General features: G+C 33.3%; 2 protein-coding genes and 1 long non-coding RNA gene across 6 annotated transcripts in view; 2 read left to right on the top strand and 1 right to left on the bottom strand.

Annotated features, from left to right (window-relative positions):
• Nucleotides 1–624: 624 nt before the first annotated feature.
• On the top strand, nt 625–11,400 carry LOC148275369 (uncharacterized). Its single transcript, XR_015824045.1, has 2 exons — nt 625–1,302; nt 9,624–11,400. It is a non-coding gene; the product is annotated as an uncharacterized LOC148275369 (long non-coding RNA).
• A 1,330-nt stretch (nt 11,401–12,730) lies between these two features.
• LOC148275368 (leucine-rich repeat-containing protein 57) lies at nt 12,731–13,817 on the bottom strand. Its single transcript, XM_088235790.1, has 2 exons — nt 13,257–13,817; nt 12,731–13,128 (listed from the first exon to the last, which is right to left on the bottom strand). The coding sequence occupies exons 1-2, from the start codon at nt 13,706–13,708 to the stop codon at nt 12,864–12,866; spliced, it is 717 nt and encodes a 238-aa protein (XP_088091916.1). The 5' UTR covers nt 13,709–13,817; the 3' UTR covers nt 12,731–12,863.
• A 119-nt stretch (nt 13,818–13,936) lies between these two features.
• The window catches only part of sws (patatin like phospholipase domain containing sws), a 100,928-nt gene continuing 88,757 nt past the window's right edge, over nt 13,937–26,107 (top strand). For 3 of the 4 annotated variants that reach the window (XM_088235795.1, XM_088235794.1, XM_088235796.1), the window contains exon 1: nt 13,944–14,126. In XM_088235795.1, coding sequence (XP_088091921.1) covers nt 14,028–14,126 — 99 coding nt within the window. In that variant the 5' untranslated portion in view covers nt 13,944–14,027. Of the gene's footprint in view, nt 14,127–26,107 lie in introns of all 4 variants that reach the window. The other variant, XM_088235797.1, reaches the window with a different exon arrangement.

Genomic DNA, 26,107 nt, shown 5'->3' with positions numbered 1-26,107 from the left:
AAACAATTCCAAGCTATAATATATTATATCAATTTTCATCTATAAAATTAACTAATACCAGCACACCTCAGTTAAAACACATAGTAACACATGTCATAGTTTTTAAATCATTATAAATTGAAGCAGATAATAGCTATAAAATACAAATGATATCTCTAAATCAAAACTTATCGGTAAAGACAGTTATTTTTGTTGTAAGTCTTTATTTCTTGTATGTGCTCAACAAATTTTTTTAGTATGATTATTATAGCTGTATTTTATAATTCTTTGGTATTTAAAATGTGGCATATTTTGAAACTAAAGTAGTATCGAAACTCACATTATTTCGGAGCCAAAGAAATGAACTTTAAAACTTGCATTTACCTAAGAATATATAAGATCATTATATAATAATTATGCTTTAGATAGGCTAATGCTGAATTCATTCATTAATTAACGAAAATCAACTTGATCACCTAAATATAAATAAAGATGTAATGCCATACTGCATCTGTATAATATCATATTTAATTGTAACTTGCGCAGTTCATTTTGCATAGTGATGGTTTAAATTTTAAAGGTTATCGACATATCGATTCTTAAAAATAAATTGTTAAATTTCTGTAATTCTACTTAGGTAAAATCTACTGTAAAAATCATATTCGAAGCGAATGTACGATATCTTATGAAAGATTTACTAAGACACCAAAAAAGTTATATGTGTCAATAATTATTATTCATTACTCTTAATTTTGTCAGCTCGATTATTGAGATGTCGACAATTTGATTAAAATGTGAAAGAAATCAAAGCCCAAAATATAAATGTTTAAATAATAGGATCTTATGATTTTTGAGTGTGTTCAATGTCTGTGAAGCACCTGTTGCTTATTGTAGCTCACACAAACTTGTTGCTAGGGATATTGCATGTATAGCCAAATTAGGAAAACCCAACAGTAACAAAGTAATTTGTTGAGATTTGAGTCACACCCAACGTATATTACATATTTGACCTTTGAAGTTTATCTGTGTATTTTCTGTTATAGTAGAAAATATCTCAATCTAAACAATAACATTACAATAATAAGTAACTAGACATCTAATTAGAATCGAATTTTTGATAGTTTTTATTGTATCTTGAAAGGATTCTACGCTGTTTTGACAAATATGTATTTATCATTGTGGAATGTAGAATTTCATCTCACTTGTACTGTATTCTGACTTTTCAGAGTGTTAATTTGTAAAATGCCAAAAGTTGTTACGAACTGTAGCACGAAGATGTCTCACGGAGCCCAAATTGAAGTAAATCGATGTTATAAAATGCAGGTGATGTAAAACGATGGAATTGATTTGATTAAATGTTTGCTTTGTTAATCTGTATGAGAATGTTCTCACTTATGTAATATTAGCACAACGAAAACCAAGGAATACTTGAAATACGTTAATAATTGACTGTTTTCTAGGAGTTAGGCGTAAGTAGTGTCACTCATCTGTGTGATGGCTTTATAGAATAAATTTATTACTAGTTTGTACACATTTTTGCTTATGATGTAAATTGTTCGGTCAGTTAATCCCACTAAGCTTAAAACAAACGAAGATCTCATCTTGATTTTGTAATAAACAATTATATCAGTTATAATGTACAAGATTGCTGGTCTGGTAGATAGAATTATTTTGTAAATTCTACAATCGTCTGCACCGGCTCGGAAACCAGTATGAAGAAATTGTTGAGTTTCGTTTTCCATTGTCAGTTTTTAGACACTGTACATACCAAATTGTAATACCAAATACTCTGCAATTTTAATTTTATACCTGTCATGTAAAAGTCTCTGGGCGTATATAGATAAAAAATAATGAATTCACCACTATAAGCTCAAAATCACACTCATTGATACAGGTTGAATGAATTGAATTTTTCTCAGGCAGCAATGATTAAAACATTATTGGCATCCTGACATTTCTTAGTGGAATTATATTTTGATTGATAAGGAAAACGCATGCCTTTATTTCAAAATCAACATCGTCAGACAGCCCGATGGTCACTGATCAAAACTCATGTTTCTATTTATAAAATTAATTTTAACATTATTGATAAAATGAAACATTAAAAATCCACTGTCTACGAACATAAATAAAATTGGCATAATAATTTTCATACAGACTTGTGAAATCTTTAATTAATCAATTGTGCCGTTTTTTAGCTAATAATAGTTGTAACTAATGCTGATGAATGGCATAGAAAAGTAAATGTAATGGAAAGCCACTTGTTCAGAGTTGACAATGTCAGTCATAAAAATGGCAGTTTTTCCAAGCGTAATTAAAACCACTAACTTAGATCGGGAATCTATAAACACCTGAGCAATGTATGAAATGGTGAATTGGATTATATAGTTAGTGGGATTAACGTATTTGGCCATAACAAATGCTTTACTGTAGATATTATATATTAACATCCTACTTGATAGTGATTGTAAAAATGAATAAACAGTGTTATCTGTAAAACCTAGCGAGTTAAATCTCTGTGTGTTTTATAAATGTTGTAAAACTTTTAAATATTGTGAAAAATTATCAAATTTTAATGATTCCTATAAGGAATTATCTATTTGGAAGTATTGCATCAATGACTATCCTATTTTAAGTGAAATCTAGTTTCTGAAATTGTGTGTATTATGTATAAAAATGTAAAACATATATTTCTCTGATGTCTTATTGACTTTGCATATATTTTTTTAACTTGTACATGCAATTAATCTTATACTGTCGAGTTGAGCTCACATCTATTTACTTTTGAATATCTTAGACTTTCTACTGGTTATTTACTTCAATTTTTAGTCTTTATATATCTGTCAAATCTGTTGAAATACTGTCCAATCATCCACAGAACTTAATCCGACGTGAAGGAATTCGATTTAAAAATACGTCATACTAAAAGGTTTCAATTTTGTAGACCCCTCTACGTAAAATACGATTCAGAATACATTATTCTCACCTCATTAGGTGGTAAATAACGCTTATTTATTTTAAACTCTCAAAACTTCTCTGTTTAACCCTTATCTTGGCAAAACGAAAATACATTTTTTTTCACATATATATTCTGAATCCCAAACAATTTATTTTTTGGTTTAACCAAAATTGTGATTATGCACTTAAGAACGAAAAATATGGTAAAGCAGTTTTAACTAAATACTCTTTTACTCGTGTTTTCGTTTATTAGAAAAAAATATAATGTATTATGTATCCTATAGGATACATTGCCAAGAAAAGGATTGAAAGCTTCAATTTGCAATATTCTTTATATAATATAATGCCTTGCTACAGGTCAATTTAAGCGAACAAAAATGTATATTATTTTGAATGTGATTTGTAAGTATCTTACGAGAAAAAAAACGTCTTACTTCCAAATGATATTTGAAAGCTAATGAAATGAATATTCGTTTGAATTTACCAGCGGCAGGTCTATTGTCATTTTAATAATCTTTATGTCAAGAGAGGGTATTGTATGCAATTCTTTTTACTCCGTTATTTGGCACTGCATATTTAAAGTAATACAAGTTTAAAATGTGACAAAAAAATATCTGCCGATATTTTTACTCAAGATTTAGAGAAAATATTAAGAAGCCTATTTTTTCCATATGTGAATTAAAGCAGATTGTCTGTTCTGACAGTTTTAATTCAGACAACTTGTCACTTGAAACATGGCTGATTCTAGCAGTTGGTCCATTCAGGCTGTTTTGGTTGTCGACTCGAGCAGTTTACCTACTCCGAATTTTTTCATCCATTTTATTTATGTCGCTCTAATTCAAGCAGTGTGTATTCTGTCAGTTGAAATTCAAGAAATTTAAGCCGGAAAATTCTACAATACCATACCCTTATCTATACTCTTAGCATGACAGAGTGTTATTTTAACATAAGACATAGAATATAAAGTATGTTTCATGCCAATGATGTAAAACCAAATAGACATGTTATGAGCATAAATAATTTGACGTTTCAGGGCCCCAATTACAATGGGAAAGTAACAGAGTTATGTATAACTGTCTATAAAGAAAAATCGATATTTGTGTACGAAAATGAATATATTTGCATGAACATTTAAAGTATCTTCGTCAGTAACCTATAACTGGACATGTTTGGAAGAAATAATATTCTTTATTCATTAGACCCACAGGAACAGATTAATGACAAATATAGAGGTTCTGCTGTATCTTTCTCCCACAAATGTTTCGATATGTATTGCATCTCTTTATTTCCAATTTTAGAGGGGAATGCGATATTTGATTTTTAATTATTTTTAAATGAATAACTCGTTAACCCTCTATTTTAGAGGCTCGTCAGCAGGTGGGAAAGAGTAGATATGGCAGTAGATTCTGAAAATACACAGCAACTCCCAGACTAATTGTGAAAATAATATTTCTTGGATTTTTTTCTCGCAACTGGCAGGATCGAACCCGCGACGCCAGTTTCACAGTTGGTCATCTAACCAACTGCGCCAGATGGTCAGTAAAGAAATAACGTGTCTATTTGGAATACGTCGGTGACTGATTCCGCCACCCTTTGACAAATAAAATAAAAAGAAGCATTGCAATGTTACTGAAATAAACTTAGCATGGTGAAACTTTACTCTATTATGCTTTCTGTCAGTTGCTGAATACAACTTTGTTTAATTTTTTAAAACTTATACGTGTGAATTATACTTAAAGCGTCTTTTTAAGCATATAATAATTCAAAGGCCTAATGGATGTGTAGATGTAAACTAATAAATATAAATAAAAAATCTTTTTTTTTTTAAATACCTACCTGTTGTTGTTAAGTAAATAACAGCATTTATCAATACTATTCCTGTCCGATTACCTTTCTTTTCCATCCTTCCCTTGACCTATCCTTATGGAACCTGCCTTACATCAAGGTAGAAGATATTCAAAATTAGAAGATTCGGATTTAGAACAAAAACCAAACAACATTTTTCACTTCACATAAAATTGGATAAAAAGTGGTTGGATTCGTCGCGCGCCGTTGAAAATATTGTTACATTTTATAGTGCATTTTGTCATCCAGTGCTTGAAATTGAAGAACATTCAGATCATATTAAAGGTAGGTATCCATTCCATGTTCCTATCCTTTCTTCAAATATTTCCCTATCACAAAACTGAATGAAATTCGTTTTTCATTTACAGTCCGCCTTTTCGTTAACAGTTGTAGTGTTAAAAATCCCTAACTTCTTTTTTCCATGTCTTCACACAAAAGTAAGAGTATTTATTTATGTAATATTTGGTTTATTGTAAGATATGTTTGAAGCTTTTTTTTAAATGACATGAATCAGGAAGGAAAAAACAAGAAGATGGTATTCTAGGTGTTTTCAGTGATAGCTGACGGAAACCAATTTATTACTAAAACTGTCAATACTAGTTAACTCGAGGACTTAGTTTCCTGTGAGAAAAACCTGATTGTGTCACCTGGAAAGTGATGTTTATTTTTTCTGAATGAATTGATTTTTCGACTCCAACTAGGGGAGCGGATATGTAATGATGATGATGATGATGAAGAGACACAGAAGGACAATTATAAAAATATACAGTACTTCTTGTTTATGGTTATAATCTTAGAGAAATAGCCCATAAGGAGAATAACCATTCTATGATTATTGACCACAAAGTTAGCTTCAGATTACAGCAATACAACTGGCCATAGGTACTTAAGTTAAGAATTGTTACACAAAATTAAACCAAAAATTTGGAACACTTTTATTCTATGCAAAGCTTAGTGGCTTTTCTAGAGAATTATTACTCTGAGGTTCTTCTTTTAAATATATGTAGGCAATTCATCCCAAAAATGTGAAAAATCTACGTTCGCCGCAAATGACTTTTATTCGGCTCAAAACTCAGCGTTTTCACACACAAAAGAATATATTATACGGACAGAATTAGGAATAGTCCAGAAGGAGCGTAGAATCATATTTGAATACATCGGACTGTGTCCAATAATCCCCCCACTATGCCCCATTTTCGCCGCGCGCATTTGTGATGTCGCCGCGTAGTGTTGCACGATGGGAAAAAATATAATCATAACACAAATGTAAGGTAAAAAAAAAGCAGTCTGTTAATTTATCTAAAATTGTATTGTGCTTGCGGAAATATTGATTGACACAACAGAGTAGATAAGTAAAGGGTCACTTAATAAGAGTAATTGAAATAATGAACTTTAAACTTAAAATATAAAACAAATTTTATTTGACATAAAACCGATATTTTTATATCATGTTAAATAATATTTGATGTTTTAAAGATAATGTCAGTCAAATGTCGACCACAGAGTTGTTTAATCCGAGGGTTCAATTTTCATTAGATTTCTACACTTTAAAAGGACACAACACAGCATAGTTGAATTCAAATCAGGAGTTGCGTACTGAGCGACGTCTACAAAGAAACTAATGGGTCAAAATGTTAACCTACTCATTTATGAGTAGTTTTGTCGCCTTCTGTTTGATGTGCGTATGCGGTTTCTGGACTATTCTTAATTCTATGTATACTGATAAAAATTCACTAATATTTCAAGGTTATGTTATTGACAGGTCGTACAAAGGTCACATATTTCTTATTAAAATTATATAGTCAAAATGAGAATAAGGACAGTAATAACACATGATACATATTATTCATAAACATTTATTGTAAAAATATTAATTTAAATTGTACATTTTAACATTTAGAATACAAAAATAAATATATGAGGAAACATCTAAATTCATTGTAAATATTTTTATTTTAAAATTAAAATATTGTGATGGGATTAGAATCATTGTTACATAAGTGAAGAAAAAAAATAGATTAAATATCTAACAAAAATCAATAGTTGAATTGTGCCCACGTAAAATCCCACCATACTAACAAAAAAATATTCTTTTTAGATCAAAATTTGTTGCAACAGAGAGGGAAAATCTTTTTAAGAAGAGAATATGGAAGTCTAGGCATTTACTTATGACCTGTCACTGGCTGGTTTGAGTAGCCACTTTACACACTGTGTTACATTCACCATTCTGCCTATGTTTAAACATCCACATTTCCTCAACTCTTCCATCTGTTGACTTATGTGAAATAAAAGAGCTAAAACCTTTATCATGCGGGTGATATTAATCCGGCTGAACCAAATCATCAACTAGGCAACGCCTGAAAACCATTTTCCATTTGGTCAATCAAAAACTAAATTTAAAAAGAAAAAAACGTTGACTGTAAAAGGTGTATTAGATAGATATCATGAGTAATTCATCATGATCGTAGAACAACGTAGAACAATACAATAAGTGTCAAAGTATATCATTTGATACTTTGATTAGTTGTGTCTATTTTATTTTTTCAAACCTGGAATATAAAAGCCTTTATATAACCATTTCAAGATCAAATTTAAAAGAAAGTCAATGTCGAGATCTTTGCACATATGTCGTTGTTCTACGATAAGGAAAAATTGTAAATTAACTTATTATAATCCACAATTGGATTTACAATTCTAATTGATTTTTTTTCATTCAAAGCCAGCAATAAATTCATAAGTAAAATTAATAGCATAAACATCAAAATCCTAAAAAAAAATAGTTTATTTTATACAGATATTATGTCATGAGGCTGTATGGCCCTTAATAATTTTGACATAACATCATGTATTTGGTGTTGTCAGCCTTCGTAAACTTGTACATTTAAAAAAAGGAATGTAACATTTAATACTAATATTATATACGAGGGTAAGTCCAATAATTCGAGGAATGGAAAGTTTGCCAGCGGGTTAGGGGGTACTACTTTGCATGAGTAAATGGTGTGATGAGTCACTAGTATAATATATAGCAAGTATTGACATAAACGAGGAATTAGTTTCCAAGTTACACCTGGATAAGTGCGTCAATCCGGGAGAAATGCCGAGTATGGATAAAATTGTGTTTCAAGTTGTCGTAAAATTTCTCACTAAACATAATAAACACAGCGTGTTATTTTGAAAAAGAAGTCAGCAGTATGTATTATTTATTAATTGGATAGTATTTCCCTTTGCAGAGAGTCAATTAAAGACGACCCTCGCCCTGGACAGCCTGTTGAGGCCACTTTATCAAACTTGATTGAAAAAGTTGTAAAACATTGGGGGATTCCCATTTGAAGAAAAGGCAGTTGGCAGAAATAGTAAAAGTATCATCTACATCTATTTTGAGTATACTACTTCATACGTATCAGGTTGTAGTTCCGTGGTATCGTGGATTCAGGGTTTAAAGGTCCGAGGTTTGCACTCCGCTCTACCACAACTGGACTTTCTTTTTTTTTCAGTTATTTAAAATTGGAATCCAAATGTTTATTTGAAATATAAAAAAAACACTTTAGTATGTCAAAGGTCGTACGCCGCTTCAAAAGCAACAGTGCGTAGAGAGTTCCTGCGACTTTTTAGACCTCTACTGAGATCAGATTGTTATCGGAGATGAAATGTGAATTCATCATTACGAGCCTGAATCGAAACAATATTCCATGTAGCGGTATTAAAAGTTTTCACCACTCCCCAAGAAGTTTATGGTCGGCAGCAATCGGCCGGAAAGGTCACGACAACTGTTGTTTGGGATATAGAGGGAATTGTTTTGATTTACTATGAGGAAAATGATGTCATTAAAACCGAAATATACTAAGCTAATCTACTGGAGCAGTTAAAACAGCTGTGAAGGAGAAAAGGAGAGGCGAATTTACCGAAGTGTCTTGCTTCTCCAGGACAACATGCCCGTGCAGAAGAACAATGTTGCAATGACTGCTTTTTACAAATGTAGCTTCCAAACATTAAACAGTCGAGACTTATAAACCAGGGACTGAAATTATACAGTAAACTACCAGACAAAACTAAACAAAAGACTCGGAAAACATTTACAAAACATGTTTAAAATATTATCATTTACAGTAGAATGTGAATTTAAAAATGGAAAATTATTTGATTAAATGAATGTAAACCGTAAGGATTTATAAATAAATAGATTTCAAATAAAAAAAACTGCCCTGCCCACAGTCCAGACCTGGCCCCGTTCGATTATCATTTACTCTAAAAAAACATTTAATCTTCGAGGAAAGAAATTTACAGTGACAAAACATTTTTTTTCGAGGGTATAAATAATACATTAATTGAAGGATTTGAACAATGTATATGTTTTAAAGGAGAATATCGGTAGTCAGATGGCAGAAGCGACCATCTGTAATTCTCAAAAATGTTCAGAGAGCTAAAATAAGACTCAATTTCAAGACTTCAATCCACAAACTAAAATATTTTAGTGTCACTTTTCAATAGTCAATTACCATTCTAAATGCTGTTTTTTTTCTATATGTATTTACTGAAACACTTAATAATAAAAAATTACAGATGGTCCCTTCTGCCATCCGACTACCGATATATTGAAATGGAAAAAAAATACCACCTTTCTACATATTTACCCCAGTCTTCAATCTGTGAATTTTTAGACTTACCCTAGTTTATACAATAAAACTATGTTATACCATTTTAGAATATCAATACATATCATCTTTTTTGGGTGATTCTGTGCAGGTTGATCTCACACGCCCCTCGAGAGCCTTAACCAGGCTTGCCCACTTTACACGGCATCAGCTTCTTGATGTTTGTCATGATGTTTTGTTTGTCAGCAGTTCATGTCAACGGGACGCGAACCTGACTTGAGACGATGCAGAGAGGCTGGCAGCCGACAGAGATACCTGGAGGATCTTTGTGGACACAGTATGCTCCAAATAGGGAGCGGACATAGAATAATGACGATGTGTACACGGGATTACCCAAAAAAGACAATACAAAAAATCTACACACCTATTTTAGAATATGTTTGATTGAAAGTATTCCACAACACAACACGTTACATACATACACATACATATATCAAGATTATACAAAAAGAAACAAATGTTTAAGGTAAAGATCTATCTACAGTATTGATTGCATGCAACGATGTCCCGATTGTGTAACATTGTAAACTCGAGACAGGATCTGGACTTTTTTGGTGTAAGTCTTTCTAGATTTAAACAATCACTAAGATGGACCAGATCTTGTCTTGAGGTAGTAATGATTGTTTAAAATTTTTTGTCCTAATTTTATTTTTCTTTAGTTGTATTTTATTTCAATTGTACCTATATTGTACATAATATATTATAAAACAAAGAAGATATGTATTTACTGTTTTTAAATGGACTGAATAAGTTCGTAAAAAAATATGTGTCAGAGAAATTTGATGAATAAGTATTTTAACACTCTTCTGTCACTCTCTCGCAGATGCATATCTGATATTGGACTGATTATATTTGAGGTTTTGTTGTCCCGTTTCCCGCACCCCAAAACTAAACCGTTTTCAATATTTTTTTAAATTAAATTTTCTGTGCCTATTCTTAAAATTGTTAATTATATTTGTATAGCGTACGTCCTAAGACGGCAGATAAAACTGGGGGCTTTTGAGTTTTTGGATGGTCCTAGCTCCTATAAGAAACATTTTATCACAAAAGCAAAAGGATAGACACGCCAATGGTAAATACGAGTGGGAAAAAATTACTACTCTAGTGCCATAATCCAGGGAGAAAATACAGGAATATGTTTGTATAAAGAAAAGTCAGGTCACCTTTCCTCTTAAGATTTAAGTAAAAGTACAGAGAAAGAAGTTATTTAAGTTGTAATAAAAATGTGATTTGTTCTTACCCATTTTGAACCTCTTGGCCCGTTGTGATGCAAAAGAAATAAATAATGTCTGCCTAATAATGTATCGAAAAATGTCTGCCTTAAAACAGGTTGTACCTAGTCAGGCAGACTACGCACAATCCAGACAACCACATAAAATGTAGTCGATTATAGCAATTGTTATATTAATAAATTAGGGTATTAGAAGCAAAATTTGAAATCTCCATTGAAGGAGTTACCAAGATATTTGGGAAAAACTTTGAAAAAAGAGATTTGTAATTATGCTTCACCAACGCAATAGAGAATGCTAAGTTTGTTGTGTCAAGTTGAATAATTGAAACCTGTTTTAGCAAGATTTAGAGACGGTTTTTAATTACGCTTTTATTTAGGTAGGTAGGTTTTCATATATAGTTTATTTTGGCATCAATAACTAATTTTACATTTTTTATGGAGATTTCTAAGTTTGCTCCTAATATCTTCAGATCATTTTTATTACTATTATAATGTGCAGATTGTGTTGAAACTAGTAATAATAATCATCATCATGTCCCTTTCCACATCCTGTGGTGCATAGGATACTGTGTTAGTATGCCAAATTCAGCGTATATTGATCATCTGTTACACGATGGTATGGTGATCAGTCATACGCTTCGGATGCTAGTCCAGGGAATCAATACAATATAGTAAAAATCAGGAAGGCAATACTTCTGTTCTGTCATTTACCACAAGACAAGTTAATGAAGGAACATTTTTCACATGAAATTAATTTAAGAAATTATCTTATTTGTTAAAAAATGTTCATATTTTTAACAGCGATGTGAGAATACAGAAGTTTAGACATTTATAGAGTTTATAATCTCTATCATCGGCTGGGTTTAACGATCACACGCTGTGCAATATTGATAATTCTGCCTAGTAAGTTGATTTCCACATTCACTTGTGAAATTATGTCAAATATTGTACAAATGTAAGATAAATCAAATAGATATAAGTCTGCCTCGTAGTGTTGTGGTTGGCGCGTTTGTCTACCATAATTGACAAAATCAAGAAAGGAGCTTTGAGCTGGTTTGGACATGTAGAACGAATGGACAGCGAAAGAACGGCTAAGAATATTTACAATGCGAATTTTGATGGATGCAGAAATAGAGGAAGACCGAGAAAGACATGGCATGACCAAATCCAACAAATACTTAAAGATGGACATGTCAAAAGTCGGAATAATCGGCGCGCGTGCATGAGAAGATGTATGAATGTAGAGGAAGCGAGATCTGTATGCAAAGATAGAGTGTTGTGGCGTTCTATCCTCTCTGCCTACCCTTACGGAGAAACGGCGTGATGCTTTGTTGTTGTTGTTGTTGTTGTTGTTGAAGTTGTATTCCTGATAGGGTGGACGCAAAATACTCGTTTTAAATCTGGTTCCACACTACAATAGCTCCAATTTTTACCGCGCAAAAGAAAACACTTATTGTATTCAATTTTCTCGGGGGTATGAAATTCCTCATCGAGCAGGCCTTTAATATAAATAATGATTTGGAAATAAAAAAATTTAATTGATGTGGTGGGTGAGTACTTTTTGATTCCGTATTTCATAGGGTAAATGAGAGTTTAATGAATTAATAACTCCTACACGAGCAACATTGCCAGACCACAAGAGACAGGCAAGACGTGAACGATCATTTACATTGCCAAAACAACACCAAAAACTGATCCAATTGAAATAAACTGTTGAACTGCCATAAGTGCTTTCTTTTTCTGTGCTCGGGGGGCTGGCCGTACAAATAAAGTGCGTAAAGATGCGCGCCGTTGCATGCGCTTTACTCGCCAAGGTTTCCGAATGATTTTAGATTTCATATACTCGGATACATCTGTTAGAATCTTAATGAAACACTAAGACAAAAGGAATAATTAAAATTATCGACATGACAGGGGCTCAAATAAGAGCAAATTGCATGTTTGATATGCGTCGATAATGCAGGGTTGACACATATTTTTGGGAGTCGCCTCTAGCATTTGGTATTATTTTTTAATCTCAGTTTGTCATAGTGTTCAATGCCTTTATTTTATTATTTCCCCGTGGTTTTAATGTTTATTTTATATCCATGTGTTATGAATGATTATTTTAAGTTTTACATTATCTAAAAATTCCCTAAACATTGGCGGCCTACCGGGTTAAGCCATAGCAATACCTACCGGCACTTAAAAGGCTAAAATTAAAACATTTTTTTCTTGACGGCCGTGAATCTAGCCATGTAGTCATCGTAGCCATCGTGGCTCATCAGCTGCTTGGAGTCGAACAGGTTTCCATCCAGACACAGCGTGTGGACCCGGGAGTCCGTCAGCAGCGAGGGATGTATCTGCGTCAAGGGCAGACAGTTCTCCTCCAAGCGGAGGACCTTCAGCTTGGGACACCGGGCCAGACCTTCCGAGACGACAGCCACCTGGTTCTGGTTCAAAACCAGCTCGGACACTTGCAATCTAAAACAAAACCAATTAAATATTAACAATGTTTTTAATTTGTGGAGACAAGGGATTTCCCCCAGGGATAAATAAATATGGAGAAGAATATTTTATGCAAAAAAATAATTATAAAAAAACAAATAAACCTCTCCACGAAATCCGGAACACTCGTTATTTTATTATGAGACAAGTCCAAAACGTCTAAATGTTTCATCCCGCAGAAGACCTCTGGAAACTCCGTGAAGAAATTATTGCTTAAATTGACTTGCTTCAGATTTGCCAACTTCGCCATACTCTGCGGGAGTGCCACTAGTCCATTGAATGAAGCGTTCAATATTTCAAGTTTCGTGAGTTCTCCGATAGACGGTGGTAATTCTTCTAGTCTGTTTTGGCTTACATTAAAATGTTTCAGCACTTTGAATTCACTTATTGTATTTGGTATGGCGTGGAATTTATTCTCCGATATATCTAAATTCCTGATGACTCCAGATAATTGCTTAACTTCAGGGGGTAGTTCTTTCAGCTTTTGATTAGAAATTTTTAAAACTCCAGTTTTAGACGCCGTCTCGTAGTGCTGTTTCAATCCCGCGTTACCCATGATAATATTAATATTAAATATTATCCGGATTGCTATTTAATCACTATCTGAATAATTTATAAACACCCTCTTTTGACGTTTGACATTTAGCTGACATTTGTTTTGACTTATTCAAATTGTGTTGCCAAAATAATACTTTTTTTTAATTTCAAGAAATAGTGGTTCTTATAAGTTCCTACCGCATGAAAAATTTGAAACTGGCAACATTAAAAGCGGAAGACAAAAAGTAAAAAATGAATTTCTAATTTTGACAGACGCACAGCTGATGTGATAAATGTGTCGCGATGATTATTATGTTTGTTTAGTGTTTTTATAAATAATGGAAGCGCTGAAGTCGTTCTCGTTTAATGAAAAACAAAATTTTGCTATTGTTACATCATGTGCAGCCAAATTTATGGACACAATCCAAGAGAATCAGGTAAGTGAAAAATCGATTTCAAGGCTACGTATGTTTGCCAAGTTTTTGCGGAAAAACAAGCGTCCCGCTATTGTTTATGTCAAATCAAAATTGTTAGAAAATGCGACGCCATGCCACGATTATTTATCAGCGTTGGTTAAAATTGAATTAATTCAGCCGTGAATAAACATATCCGTCTACAAAAATGACAAAATACCGGTACCTGCTTTAAGATGGGACTGAGTAATTGAAAATGAAGTTTTGTTTTTATTTCTTTCGTATGCATAAGTATTAATCTGGATTTTAACCCAAAATACAATTTAAACGTATTGTTCCCTTCTATATATAGGTATTTATTGTACACGCGCGATTCGTCACAGCACGAGTTTGGAATTTGAGACTTCTTTTGTGTTGCTGATTCCGATCATTGATAAGTGGTAGTAATCAATCAAATTCATGTATCAAAAGAATTATTATTTTAAAAGTATTTTTTAAACGTACGTATTATTTTATTTTTTTATTTTGGGCACACACCATTGACATATCAATACGCATGCCCTGAGCCCTCAAAAATGATGACACTTAATTCATGCCCAAACGCTCAGTCATGCCAAACGCGTATTAAGTCGTTCTTCGGCCGCCAGCCAGAAGCTCAATCACAAATAACTATCTACGTGCTAATAAGCGACGCGATAACAATTTATCACCATGGTTTTTTTTATCGTATTCGCGAACACAATGTAACAAGTTAGGTGTTCACGTTGAATGACAATGTAACATGTCATTTAATGTGAACACCTAACATTAAATGACAAAATATTTATGTTTTGCGACGCATAATCCTGCTGCGCAATCACATATTTGAATTTCACCGATGGAAATATCGAAAATATTTCAAAAGTGCTATTTTTATTTATTTATTTATTATATTGTATTGTATCATGCTATTCATTGCATTTAGTCGGCTGTTAAATACAGTTCGCTGGCCAAAAATTTGGCGTTTACTGTAATAAATAATACAATATATTGCATTTGTAAAATAGTAATGAGTGTCTAATACAAAAAAGTGAAAATTAAATTACAATTACCATGGCGACTGTTTTTCTTGACATTTGGCTTGCCAACCGCCGGCTAAATGCAATAAATAGCATGATAAATAATAAATAAACAAATAAATAAAAATAGCGGTATTGTAATATTTTCCATATTTTCACCGGTGAAATTCAAATATGTGATTGCGCAGCAGGATTATACGCCGCGAAACGTAAATATTTTGACATTTAATATTAGGCGTTCACGGATGTTCCACTGTGATCGCGAATACGATAAACAACGTAGTTCAACAACCTAGGCTCAAATTTGTTACTAGATACCGATTTGATAGTAACTACCAGAAAAGGCGTTTACATTCACATAATACAAGGCTAGCACAGCGTGAAAGCTTGTCAGTACCGAGGTTTGTAAACAAGTATGGCCAAAGAACACTTCATTATACAATTACTAAAATTTTAATAAGATTCCTAAGATGATTTTAAAATAAAATGTTGACAAAGCTTTCAAGAAAAAAATAATTAAATGGTTATTGTATAACAAAGCTTTATATTGATTATCATTTAATGTCATCTATTTTAATTTTTATAAATAAATTTTGTGTGAAAATTAGGTATGCTTTTAGTTAATAATAATGTTTATATTACTTTTTAAATTTATATAATTTCTTTAACGTTTCTCTTTGTAAAGGAAAAATAAGAAACCTGCTGACAAGCCGGTTCCGCGGTTTAGTGGGTTTCATTATTTTTCCTTTTATATTTTCTATTCATGTTTTTACCTTCTTTAATAAAAAAAATATAAATATAACCATGGTGAGAAATTGTTATCACGTCGCTTATTAGCACGTCGATAGTTATTTGTGATTGAGCTACAGGAAGGATGTGAAAGAGCCAATAAACAAAGAAGAAGAAGAAATATAATTATAAATGAGATTATATAAATTGAATATTCCTTTAGAACAAATTGACTACACGTCTTTGTTAAATTCTTTGAATTTACCTACTCTGGAGGATCGCGGGACAATAACAGACTTAATATTTTTTTTATAAAATCATTAATTCTAAATTCGATTGTTGCGAACTTCCGGATTTAATAAATATTAACATACCAACACGTAGAACTAGACAAAATAGTCTACATTATTGTCACCCTTCTCAAACCAACTATCTTTGTCACTCACCAATACCGCGTATACACAGACTAGGAAACGAATGTACCTCTCATATCGACATTTTTAACTCGAGTCTCTGTGAATTCAAATCACCTCTTTATAAATATTTTATGATGTTCTATAGTAACGATTTACGATTAATTTGCAAAAGCTACTTATGCTAATGATCTGCAGCTAACTCATTTTATGTTCATAATATACCGACATACCTCTATATATGTATACAGATGTTCTTTAAACCCTGTCACATCCGAAACCACGATGATCAGTATGGGCAAGAAGACATATTGGGATATTAAAAAAAATATTTAGAATGAAGAAAATTTGTAAAAATAAAACATTAAAAAGAACAAATGGTTGCTTACTTCTGCAAGGGAGAAGCGAGGGGGGCGCGGCTGCTCAGTTCACGGTGTGTCAGTCTCCCCAGTCCCCTCTCCTCCTTTCTCCCCTGCAGAAGTTAGCAACCATTTGTTTTTTTAATATTTTATTTTTTAAATTTTTATTCCTTATAAAAATTTATTTTAATGTGCCAATATGTCTTCTTGCTCATAGTGATCATCGTGGTTTTGGATGTGACAGGGTTTCAAGAACACCCTGTATATATTTTTCTTGTTATTTTTATGCAGTGTGTTTATTAAACCCTGTCACGTCCGAAACCGTAAAGATCAGTATGAGTTAGAAGACATATTGGGATATTAAAATATTTTTTTAGAACGAATAAAATTAAAAAAAAAAAAAATATCAAAAAAAGCAAATGGTTGCTTACTTCTGCAGGGGAGAAACAAGGAGTGGGGCGGGGAAGTCTGATGCGCCCACAACCGCGCGGCCGCGCTCCCCTTACTCCTCCCCTGCAGAAGTAAGCAACCATTTGTTTTTAAAAATATTTTATTGAAAAAAAAATCTTTGTTCTAAATATTTTTTAAATATGCTCGTATGTCTTATTTTCCATACTGATCATCGTGGTTTCGGATGTGGCAGGGTTTAAAGAACATCCTGTATGTCCATGATTTTTATTTTGTACAGCTGAACTCATTGTAACGTTATATTTTATATTGTAAACGGCACTTGTGACGTATAACAAATAAATAATCATCATTCAGCACTGTAATTGGGCCTCCTGGCCTGTCGTGGCGCAATTTTTAAATATTTTTATATGCGTTTTTTCATTTCCATTAGGCATGAATGTTCTCGATAGAAACACAAACCCAATATGTACTACACACATACGAGCATGTAATATGTTTGTAGTCAGCGGAGAAGGAAACCCATCTAAACGGCCTTGTAGTGTTGTTTACAGCGCAATATTATCATGCAACCATCTGTAATATCTTATTTCCATAATAGCTAAATAAAATATCTAGCGAAATCCCCACTTTCCTTTTTTTAAAACTGAATTTAGTAGAGCTAAAATTTTGAGATGCAGACTTTGGGAGAATAAGCGAGGGTCCGACGACAAGCTGCTGTGGAGGTAAACATTGGCCGCAAGTAGCAACCGACCGAGTATCGTCTGTCATCTTGTTAACCTTAATAATATATTAAGGAATGCTATCTTTGTTGACTTTTTGTGCTGTTACATGTTCACTTAATTGCCATACTTACTAGTTCTTTGCTCGATGTATTATTATTGTTTTTTAAATTTTTTTTTATAGTAAACTTTTTAAAATCATTCTTATGTTGCTGAAATTCCACTCGTCGATGCGCTTTGTAGCTGCGAGACTTTCTGTGATGTTAGCTATCATATTATTTAAATCTTATCAAATATCTAAATTTAGTTAATAAGGTCTAGAATTTCAACCGTCCATGTGCTCAGTAGCTGCAAGACTTGTTGTAATCTAACTCTCTTCTATTTTTATAAATTTGTTTTTTGTTTCGTTTTTTAAAATATCACTTAAACTCTAAACTTCGTTGTCAATAAAAATAAGGAAATGGGGGCTAGATTTCTTACTGTCCATGTGCTCTGTAGCTGCAAGACGCACTGTAATCTAGCTCCTATATATCATAATTAGAGACGAGAAACTAGAATCTCAACCGTCCATGCGCTCTGTAGCTGCAAGACGTGCTGGGATATTTATTTATTGTACAGCGCCCTTGAGGTAATTTTCATAAAAATGGCGCTATTTAAATTATTCAAAAATATTAATATTTATATCATCATCATCATTTCCTTTCCGCACCTTATGTTACATAGGGCACTGCATTGGTAAACCAATCGAAGCGTATCTTGATCATTTTTGTTGCATGCAGGTAATATGATCAGTCTTACGCTGCAGGTACCAGTCTAGGGACTATGAAATAGTCTAAAAACACCTTTTTAAATAGTATTTCATGTCAACCATGCCGGGAATCGAACCCGAGACCTCTTGCATGGCAGGCAAATGCGCTGACCATTACACCACGAGGCCGACTTTACTTCTAGTATTGTAATTATGTTTGTCGCATTTTTTTTGAAAGAGAGATATATTTTTACGCTGCAATCAGTATGGTGCCCTCAGTATAATATACAGGATGTTCTTTAAACCCTGTCACATCCGAAAGCACAATGATCAGTATGAGAAAGAAGACATATTAGCACAAAAAAATATTTTTTTAGAACGACTAAAATCTTAAAAAATAAAATATAGAAAAAAAACAAATGGTTGCTTACTTCTGCAGGGGAGAAGCGAGGGGGGCGCGGCCGTGCAGTTCAGACTCCCCCCTCCCCCCTTCTCGTTTCTCCCCTGCAGAAGTGAGCAACCATTTGGTTTTTTTCCATATTTTATTTTTTATGATTTTAGTCGTTCTAAAAAAATATTTTTAGGTACCAATATGTCTTCTTGCTCATAGTGATCATCGTGGTTTCGGATGTGACAGACTTTAAAGAACACCCTGTATATGGTGTCAATATTAGTTCTACGTTTTTGTAGACTAGAAATATTTTAACATTGACTCTATATCAGCCTATATACCGTCATTCTTCCAACCAACAAAACAATTCTTTGATACCGAGACTGCATAGGTTAGGTAACACTTATGGAACGGCTGCAGACATTCTGTCCAATTCTTTACCATCTTATAAGTCCACAATATCAAGTTTATTTGTAGCTGCTCGTCAAACTATTATTGACAATTCAATTCCATAAATTAAAAAAAATACTTACTTGTTTATTTTTATTACCTTATACTTGTTTTTTATTTTTTACTATTATATCAAATTGCATCGTAGTATTGGCAAATACGCATTTCATAGATACATATTTTTATTTCTTATTTTTTCGTGATAATATATGCTTGCTTGTTTATTAATTTAACTTAAAAATGTCTTTCTTGCTTACCGTAACACTTTATTTATTGTTTGCTTTACAGAATTTATTTCATAATCTTATATCTTTGCATTTTTTGTTTATATGCTTACTGTTTTTTCTTGCATTATTATTGTTTTTTTTTTTTTTACTTTGTAAAACTTTTTATCATATCATTTTTAACTAATTTCACTTTTTTTTTCTGTATATTCTGTTTATTATTTAGTATGTTAGCATGTATTTAATTTTTATTTTTTGTTAATAAACAAAATAAATAAATAAATAATGTTTATTTCTAAAGATTTCTTAAAGAATCGCGAAAATGTAAGTTGTAAATACCTCTTACCGTTTTTGTACCGTGTTAAAAAATATTCCGATGAATTTGGATGACATTCGTACATAGAATTACGAAACAGAGTGACTTTTAGATACGATTGTCTTAAGCTCTTTGCCTTGAACCTTGTTAATATCTCTTATTTTTCAATATTACAAATTCCATTCACAAGTACTTGTTACGAAATGTTTACCACTAATATTATTTGCTTAGATATCAGATGGTAAACACATGACGTCACGCCGACATCTTGTTTACGGTTGTGGTCTCAGTCTCCGTAATATTTTCATTATCCAAGTGTGACGTCGTATTTACACGAAGACACACCTCCGCTGATATCAAATTGAATAATCAAGTTCCGTTTCGATCAACCAGAATAAAGCTAGGTTTACACGGGGACAATATTGTCTCGCCCCAGCTCTGTGAACAGCCACGACCGCGCAGGTCGGGACATTAGTTTTTAATATTATTTTTTTTTAAAATTTATTTATTGAGGATATGAACACTCCTATAATTCAACTTTTTTTATTTTTCTTATATTTTTATTTTTATTAATAACAAATAAAAATACAATATTACAACCAAATACAATTTTTTACATTAATCAAATACATCTATTCACATTAACGTTTCCCATTACGTCAAAGAAATAAACAATTCTTGTGTACATAATGGGGAGTGACGTCTTACAATAGATTATTTTATTTTAATCAATAATATTATTAGAATAACAAAAATAAATTACAAAAAGATATAAACGATGTTTTCAATCAGTGTTACATAAAGAAGAATTATAGATGTAATTTTTTACTTCTTTCTTAAATATATTGTATTCCTGACTGTACTTTTTATTATCTTTGTTCATTTCATTAAAGAAAAATATTCCTCTGTAAGTATAATGATGTTGTGCAGTGGTTGTTTTTAATTTGGGAATGAAGATATTACGACCTGTTCTAGGTCGCGTACTTACGTTTTGAGACCTAGAAATACTACTATTTATTTTATCCTAATTAGTTAATTAAACCTAAAAAACGAATAAATTTAAATCAACAAACTAAAATCAATAAACACGAATCTAATGCCAAGTTGTCTTGTCCTGCAAATATTCTTCGACTCCAAAGTAGCTTTTTCCAAACAGCCTGTGCTTGACAACATCATTAAATTTTTTTGGCAAAGCCTGAATTTCAAGACGTACCTTGTTGTAGAATCGTATGCAATTTGATAAAAAAGAATTATTGATTTTTTGCAGTCTAGTGGTCAAAACCAACATATCTTTATTTCTTGTGTTGAACCTTTAGAAATATCTGTTCCTCCCAAAATTATCAATATTTTTATGTACACACATCAAGTTTTCATAGATATATTGACATGTGACTGTCAATATAATGCTTTTTGAAATCTTATCTCTTAGGGTAAACGGATCATACACATCTTGGGTTGACATTCATAAAGAAGTGAAGCAGGGATGTGTGATGTCATCATGGCTGTTCAACGCGTATATCGATAACTGCATGAAAGAACTGAAAGGCTTAAGAGCATGGGAGCAAAAAGGGTGATTTAAATGTCCATTGCCTTTTGTATGCTGACGATGCCGTGCTTCTTGCTAACAACAAAGAGGAACTGCAATTCTTGGTAACAAAGGTCTACGATGTATGCGAGGGAAGCGATTTACTGATGAATGTCGATAAATCGAATATGATGATTTTTGAAAGAAATGAAAGTATGACTAAATGTGAAATCACTGTGAATGGAGTTATACTAAAACGAGTAGAAGAATTTGTGTATCTGGGAAGTATGTTTACTAGGGATGGAATGACTGTGAAATATATTGAAAGGAGGCTGAGTGCTGGGAACAGAGTGAACGGAGCACTTAAATCAACCTTGGCAAATAAATGTTTGTCTCAAGAGGCAAAATTAGCAGTTCACAACGGAGTCCTAGTCCCGACCCCGATGCATGGGAGCGAAGTATGGACTTGGAAAAACAGGGATGAAAGTAGGCTGAATGCTGTCGAAATGCGATCTCTCAGGCGAATTTGTGGTAAAACTATGTACGATAGATTCACAAATGTTGATATCCGTACCGTATGTAAGGCTGAGACAAGCATTATCGACAAAATCAAGAAAGGAGCTCTGCGCTGGTTTGGACATGTAGAACGGATGGACAGCGCAAGAACGGCTAAGAATATTTACAATGCGAATGTTGATGGATGCAGAAATAGAGGAAGATTGAGAAAGACATGGCATGACCAAATCCAACAAATACTTGAAGATGGACATGTCAAAAGTCGGAATGATCGGCGCGCGTGCATGAGAAGATGTATGAATGTAGAAGAAGCGAGATATGTATGCAAATATAGAGTGATGTGGCGTTCTATCGTCTCTGCTACCCTTACGGGGAAACGGCGTGATGGTTTGTTGTTGTTATCTCCACGCGATTCTCTGAGATTCTTATTGTATATTGCTCAAACAGCTCTTTTCTGGAGCACAAAAACAGAATCAATATCTGCAGCACTTCCTCACAGCGGTGTACCGTGAGACACAACGCTGTGGAAGTTACTGAAATAGACCGACCTAGCTGTTTCTACGTCAGTAAGATGTCGAATCTTTTTAACAGCGTATGAATATGACGAAAGAAGGGATGTTTCAGATTTAGTTCTGCTTTTTACGTTATTAAATAATGCTCTTGACAGTCCCGAAATTTTTGATTGTGTGTTTTTTAATGTGAGACAGCGTGGAACGAGACAAAATACCACTTTTTCTGTCGATTTGCAATAGTTCAAACTATGCTTAACACTCGCCTATTCCACGGCTCCACATGTTAGCAAACAAACGTGGACGTTTAAATTAATTTAATTTATCTTTATACAAATCAAAATCGTTATTTTTTAATCGCTTCTTTTCTAAATTATTTAAATGTACTAAGTGTCATACTTATTTTTTAAAATTTTATTAACATAAACGGCAAATCTGCCTTTTACAAACATTTACAATACTAACATATTTGGCTTAATATAATTTTTTTTTTCAATCATAAATATTCCTATAACCGAGATTTATAAAAAAAAAAACCTAAACATTATACAAGATTTATATTTAAAAAATTAACCAGCATATTTAGTAGAAAGTTTAAATAATAAAACATTCTACAGTAATACAAGAATAAAATCATAAGTACTGTTTCATACAGCTGGGCAAAGTGAACAAAAAACTGTATATATTATGAAATGCATGAATAAATCAATATAATTACCATTCACCATCTTTGAAAAAGTTCAAAAGGTTTGGTTATTTTACTGTTTATACTATGATACATCGCCTGTGTTACTTCAATACTTTTAGTGTTTAAACTCTATAGCACCCGCTTTTTCCCTATAAATTTTATTTGGCAAATTGTTATCCTTTTCTTACGAGATAGTTACGTAGTAACAACTCCTCCAACATATGGTATAGGTTTGCATATTCTACCGCATTCCAATGCGATGCCCTCCAGCCGCCCGCGCTGACTTCATGCCCCGCGAGACCCCCGAAATTTCTCACCCCCCCCTCGATTTTGACCTTTATAAGGCGGATTTCTAGCCCCAGAAGTCAAGAGTATTCCGGGTCGAACTCTAACCTTTCTGCTTACCTAACTTCTTGGTACTTTTTGGTAAGGACACCCACTCAGGGCTCTCCTAGCGATCCAGCTTGATTTCCTTTTCTGGAACTCTTTGGTACTAGGCTACGCCCTGGCTCTCATCCCGTACAGTCATATTATACTGTCAACCCTTGCTAACCTAGTTGCTTGCCTTATTAGGCTCATCCGTGTTCTTTGGTCAGACATATAATTTGATTAATCGAGATCCTAGTAATTGATCCCGAGTACCTACTCAGTGAAGTACGAATGCTGGCTGCTCGGCCCTTTCGCTAACTTCTGAATACGGTGCGAGACATCATATTACTAGGAAGAGCTAGTTCGGTTGTCCGAGACACACGCGTGTTTTGGCCACCCGGAACCCGAAATCACCCCCCTGTTGTGAATAACAATTCCGCTGCCTCTCAATCTGTAAAATCAGTGCTTGTCAACCCGTGTAACCAACGATATTGTATTAAGTTAATTTCCTAGTGCTTGTACTGTATGTAAAGTATGAACTGAATCAATAAATATCTTTGAAATATAACCAGACGTGTTATAACTCTTTCATCGTCATCATCATCAGCCGTCTCTTGTCCAATGTTGAACATAGGCCTCCCCCTTTAGTCTCCATATTTCCCTATCCTGAGCCAACCGCATCCAACCACTTCCTGCAACTCGTCTTATGTCATCAGACCACCTTGTCTGAGGCCTGCCGACACTTCTTCTACCCGTTCTGGGTCGCCATTTCAGGACTTTTTTGGTCCATCTAGAGTCTGTGATTCTGGCTATATGACCAGCCCAGCTCCATTTCTGGTTGGCAGCCCTATGGACCACATCGGCGATCTTTGTTCTCGCTCTAATCCATGTATTGGTTTTTCTGTATCTCAACGAAATACCCAGCATTCTCCTTTCCATGGCTCTCTGTGTCAATGATAATTTGTGTAATTTTTTTTTCGTGAACACAAAAGTTTCACAGCCATATATCAGTACAGGGAGAACACAAGCATCAAAAAGTTTCTTCTTTAAGTAATGTGAATACTTCGGAGATTTCAGGATATATGAGAGCTTACCAAAGGCGGCCCATGCTAAACCTCGCCTTCTTTCTATTTCTACCTCTTGATTATCTTTGCCGAGCTTTATTTCATGTCCTAAGTATATATAACTATCAATCTTTTCAATTATTTCTCCATTTACTAAGATGTTACATGATTGGTTTGCATCACTCATAACTTTAGTTTTTGAAGCATTCATAACTCTTTATTAATTGTTAATTTGATGCATACCAATGCTATAATTTCTTGTTTAATTTTCTGCTGATTTTATGTATCTATATTTTCTTCATTTCTGTACAACTGTTTTGTATTTTGTTTCATTATAATTGTTTTTTATTATCATTATATATTTTGTTGAAGGCGTAAGCCGTCGAATAAATAAATATGTGGTACGTTTTTTATACTAAAAGAGTTAAAGGTTGTTCAAACTGCATTATTTTATTGTTCCTGGAGCGTCACCTGAATCGTAAAACTGATCACTTTACCGTCATGTAACAAATTATCGAAATACGCCGCATCTGATTTACTAACGCAACGCCCAATGCACCATTGAATGCGGAAAGGGGAATGATGATGAATGATGAATGATGAATGATGACTCGGCCTACAAAATTAACTGTTTATTTTTCACATATGGGGAAAACTTCTTTGGGAAAAAATTCACAAGGCTTTATGATCTGCCATTGGCTGGTTTATTTTAACACTAGCTTCACCCCTTTTGTATGAAAAATGTTCATAGATGTCCTTGGGTTTACATTTTACAATCGTTGCAACATTATAACCGCGCTCTCGAACATTCTATTCCCTTAATGGTATTGATCGATTTTTATTCGCAGATACTACTGTATGGAAAATTAATGAACCCGCTGCGGGTAATTTTCCTTTCACAGGTACAATTAAGTCGGTTGACGCAATCGAAAATTAAAGTTGTCTGTGTCCATACTGGCTTCTACCTGCGGCTCCGCTCAAGTGGTAGTAAGCAGAAATAACTAAGGTGATCAATTATTGGTTAGATAATAACTCGTTAACAATAAATACATGATAATAAAACAAAAAACAAACGCCGCATAAAACTTGACCTAATAATTAAAGATGAGCAAATTAAACAAACAGAAAATGTTAAGTACTCGGGTTTGGAGGTGGATGAAAAATTAGTATGGACAAAACAAATAAAAGCAGTTATAAAAAAACTGGGTCCAATTATTGGAATAATGAGAAGAACAGATGTCAAATAGGTGCGAAGGTTTTCACGGTCACTGTTATCAATATTATGTATCTTTTTTGGGTGATACCGTGTATGTATCAGTTCATGGTTTACCTCTTCGTTCTCATTCTCAAGGCACTCTCTTAATACCCATACACAATTCCTCTTTCTTCTCTAACTCATATATTGTCCATGCGGCTCGACTGTGGAATCATCTCCCATCCACCATCAAAGATGTTACTACATTATCTCTGTTTAAATCACGTCTGAAGAAACATCTCCTTTCTCTTCCTTAATCTC

The sequence above is a fragment of the Micrasema longulum genome, unplaced genomic scaffold (assembly GCF_059751315.1).
Source record: "Micrasema longulum isolate JH-2025_06_02 unplaced genomic scaffold, ASM5975131v1 h1tg001441l, whole genome shotgun sequence".
Taxonomy (NCBI): Eukaryota; Metazoa; Arthropoda; class Insecta; order Trichoptera; family Brachycentridae; genus Micrasema; species Micrasema longulum.
The sequence above is the reverse complement of the archived record's forward strand: the minus strand, read 5'-3'. Positions and strand labels throughout refer to the sequence as shown.

Bases quoted from the DNA above. Each gene is read 5' to 3' on its own strand.
- LOC148275368 (XM_088235790.1), bottom strand. From the start codon at position 13,708: ATGGGTAACGCGGGATTGAAACAGCACTACGAGACGGCGTCTAAAACT. The intron at 13,129-13,256 runs GTTTATTTGTTT...GTTTTGTTTTAG, and splicing joins GTTCCGGATTTCGTGGAGAG to ATTGCAAGTGTCCGAGCTGG.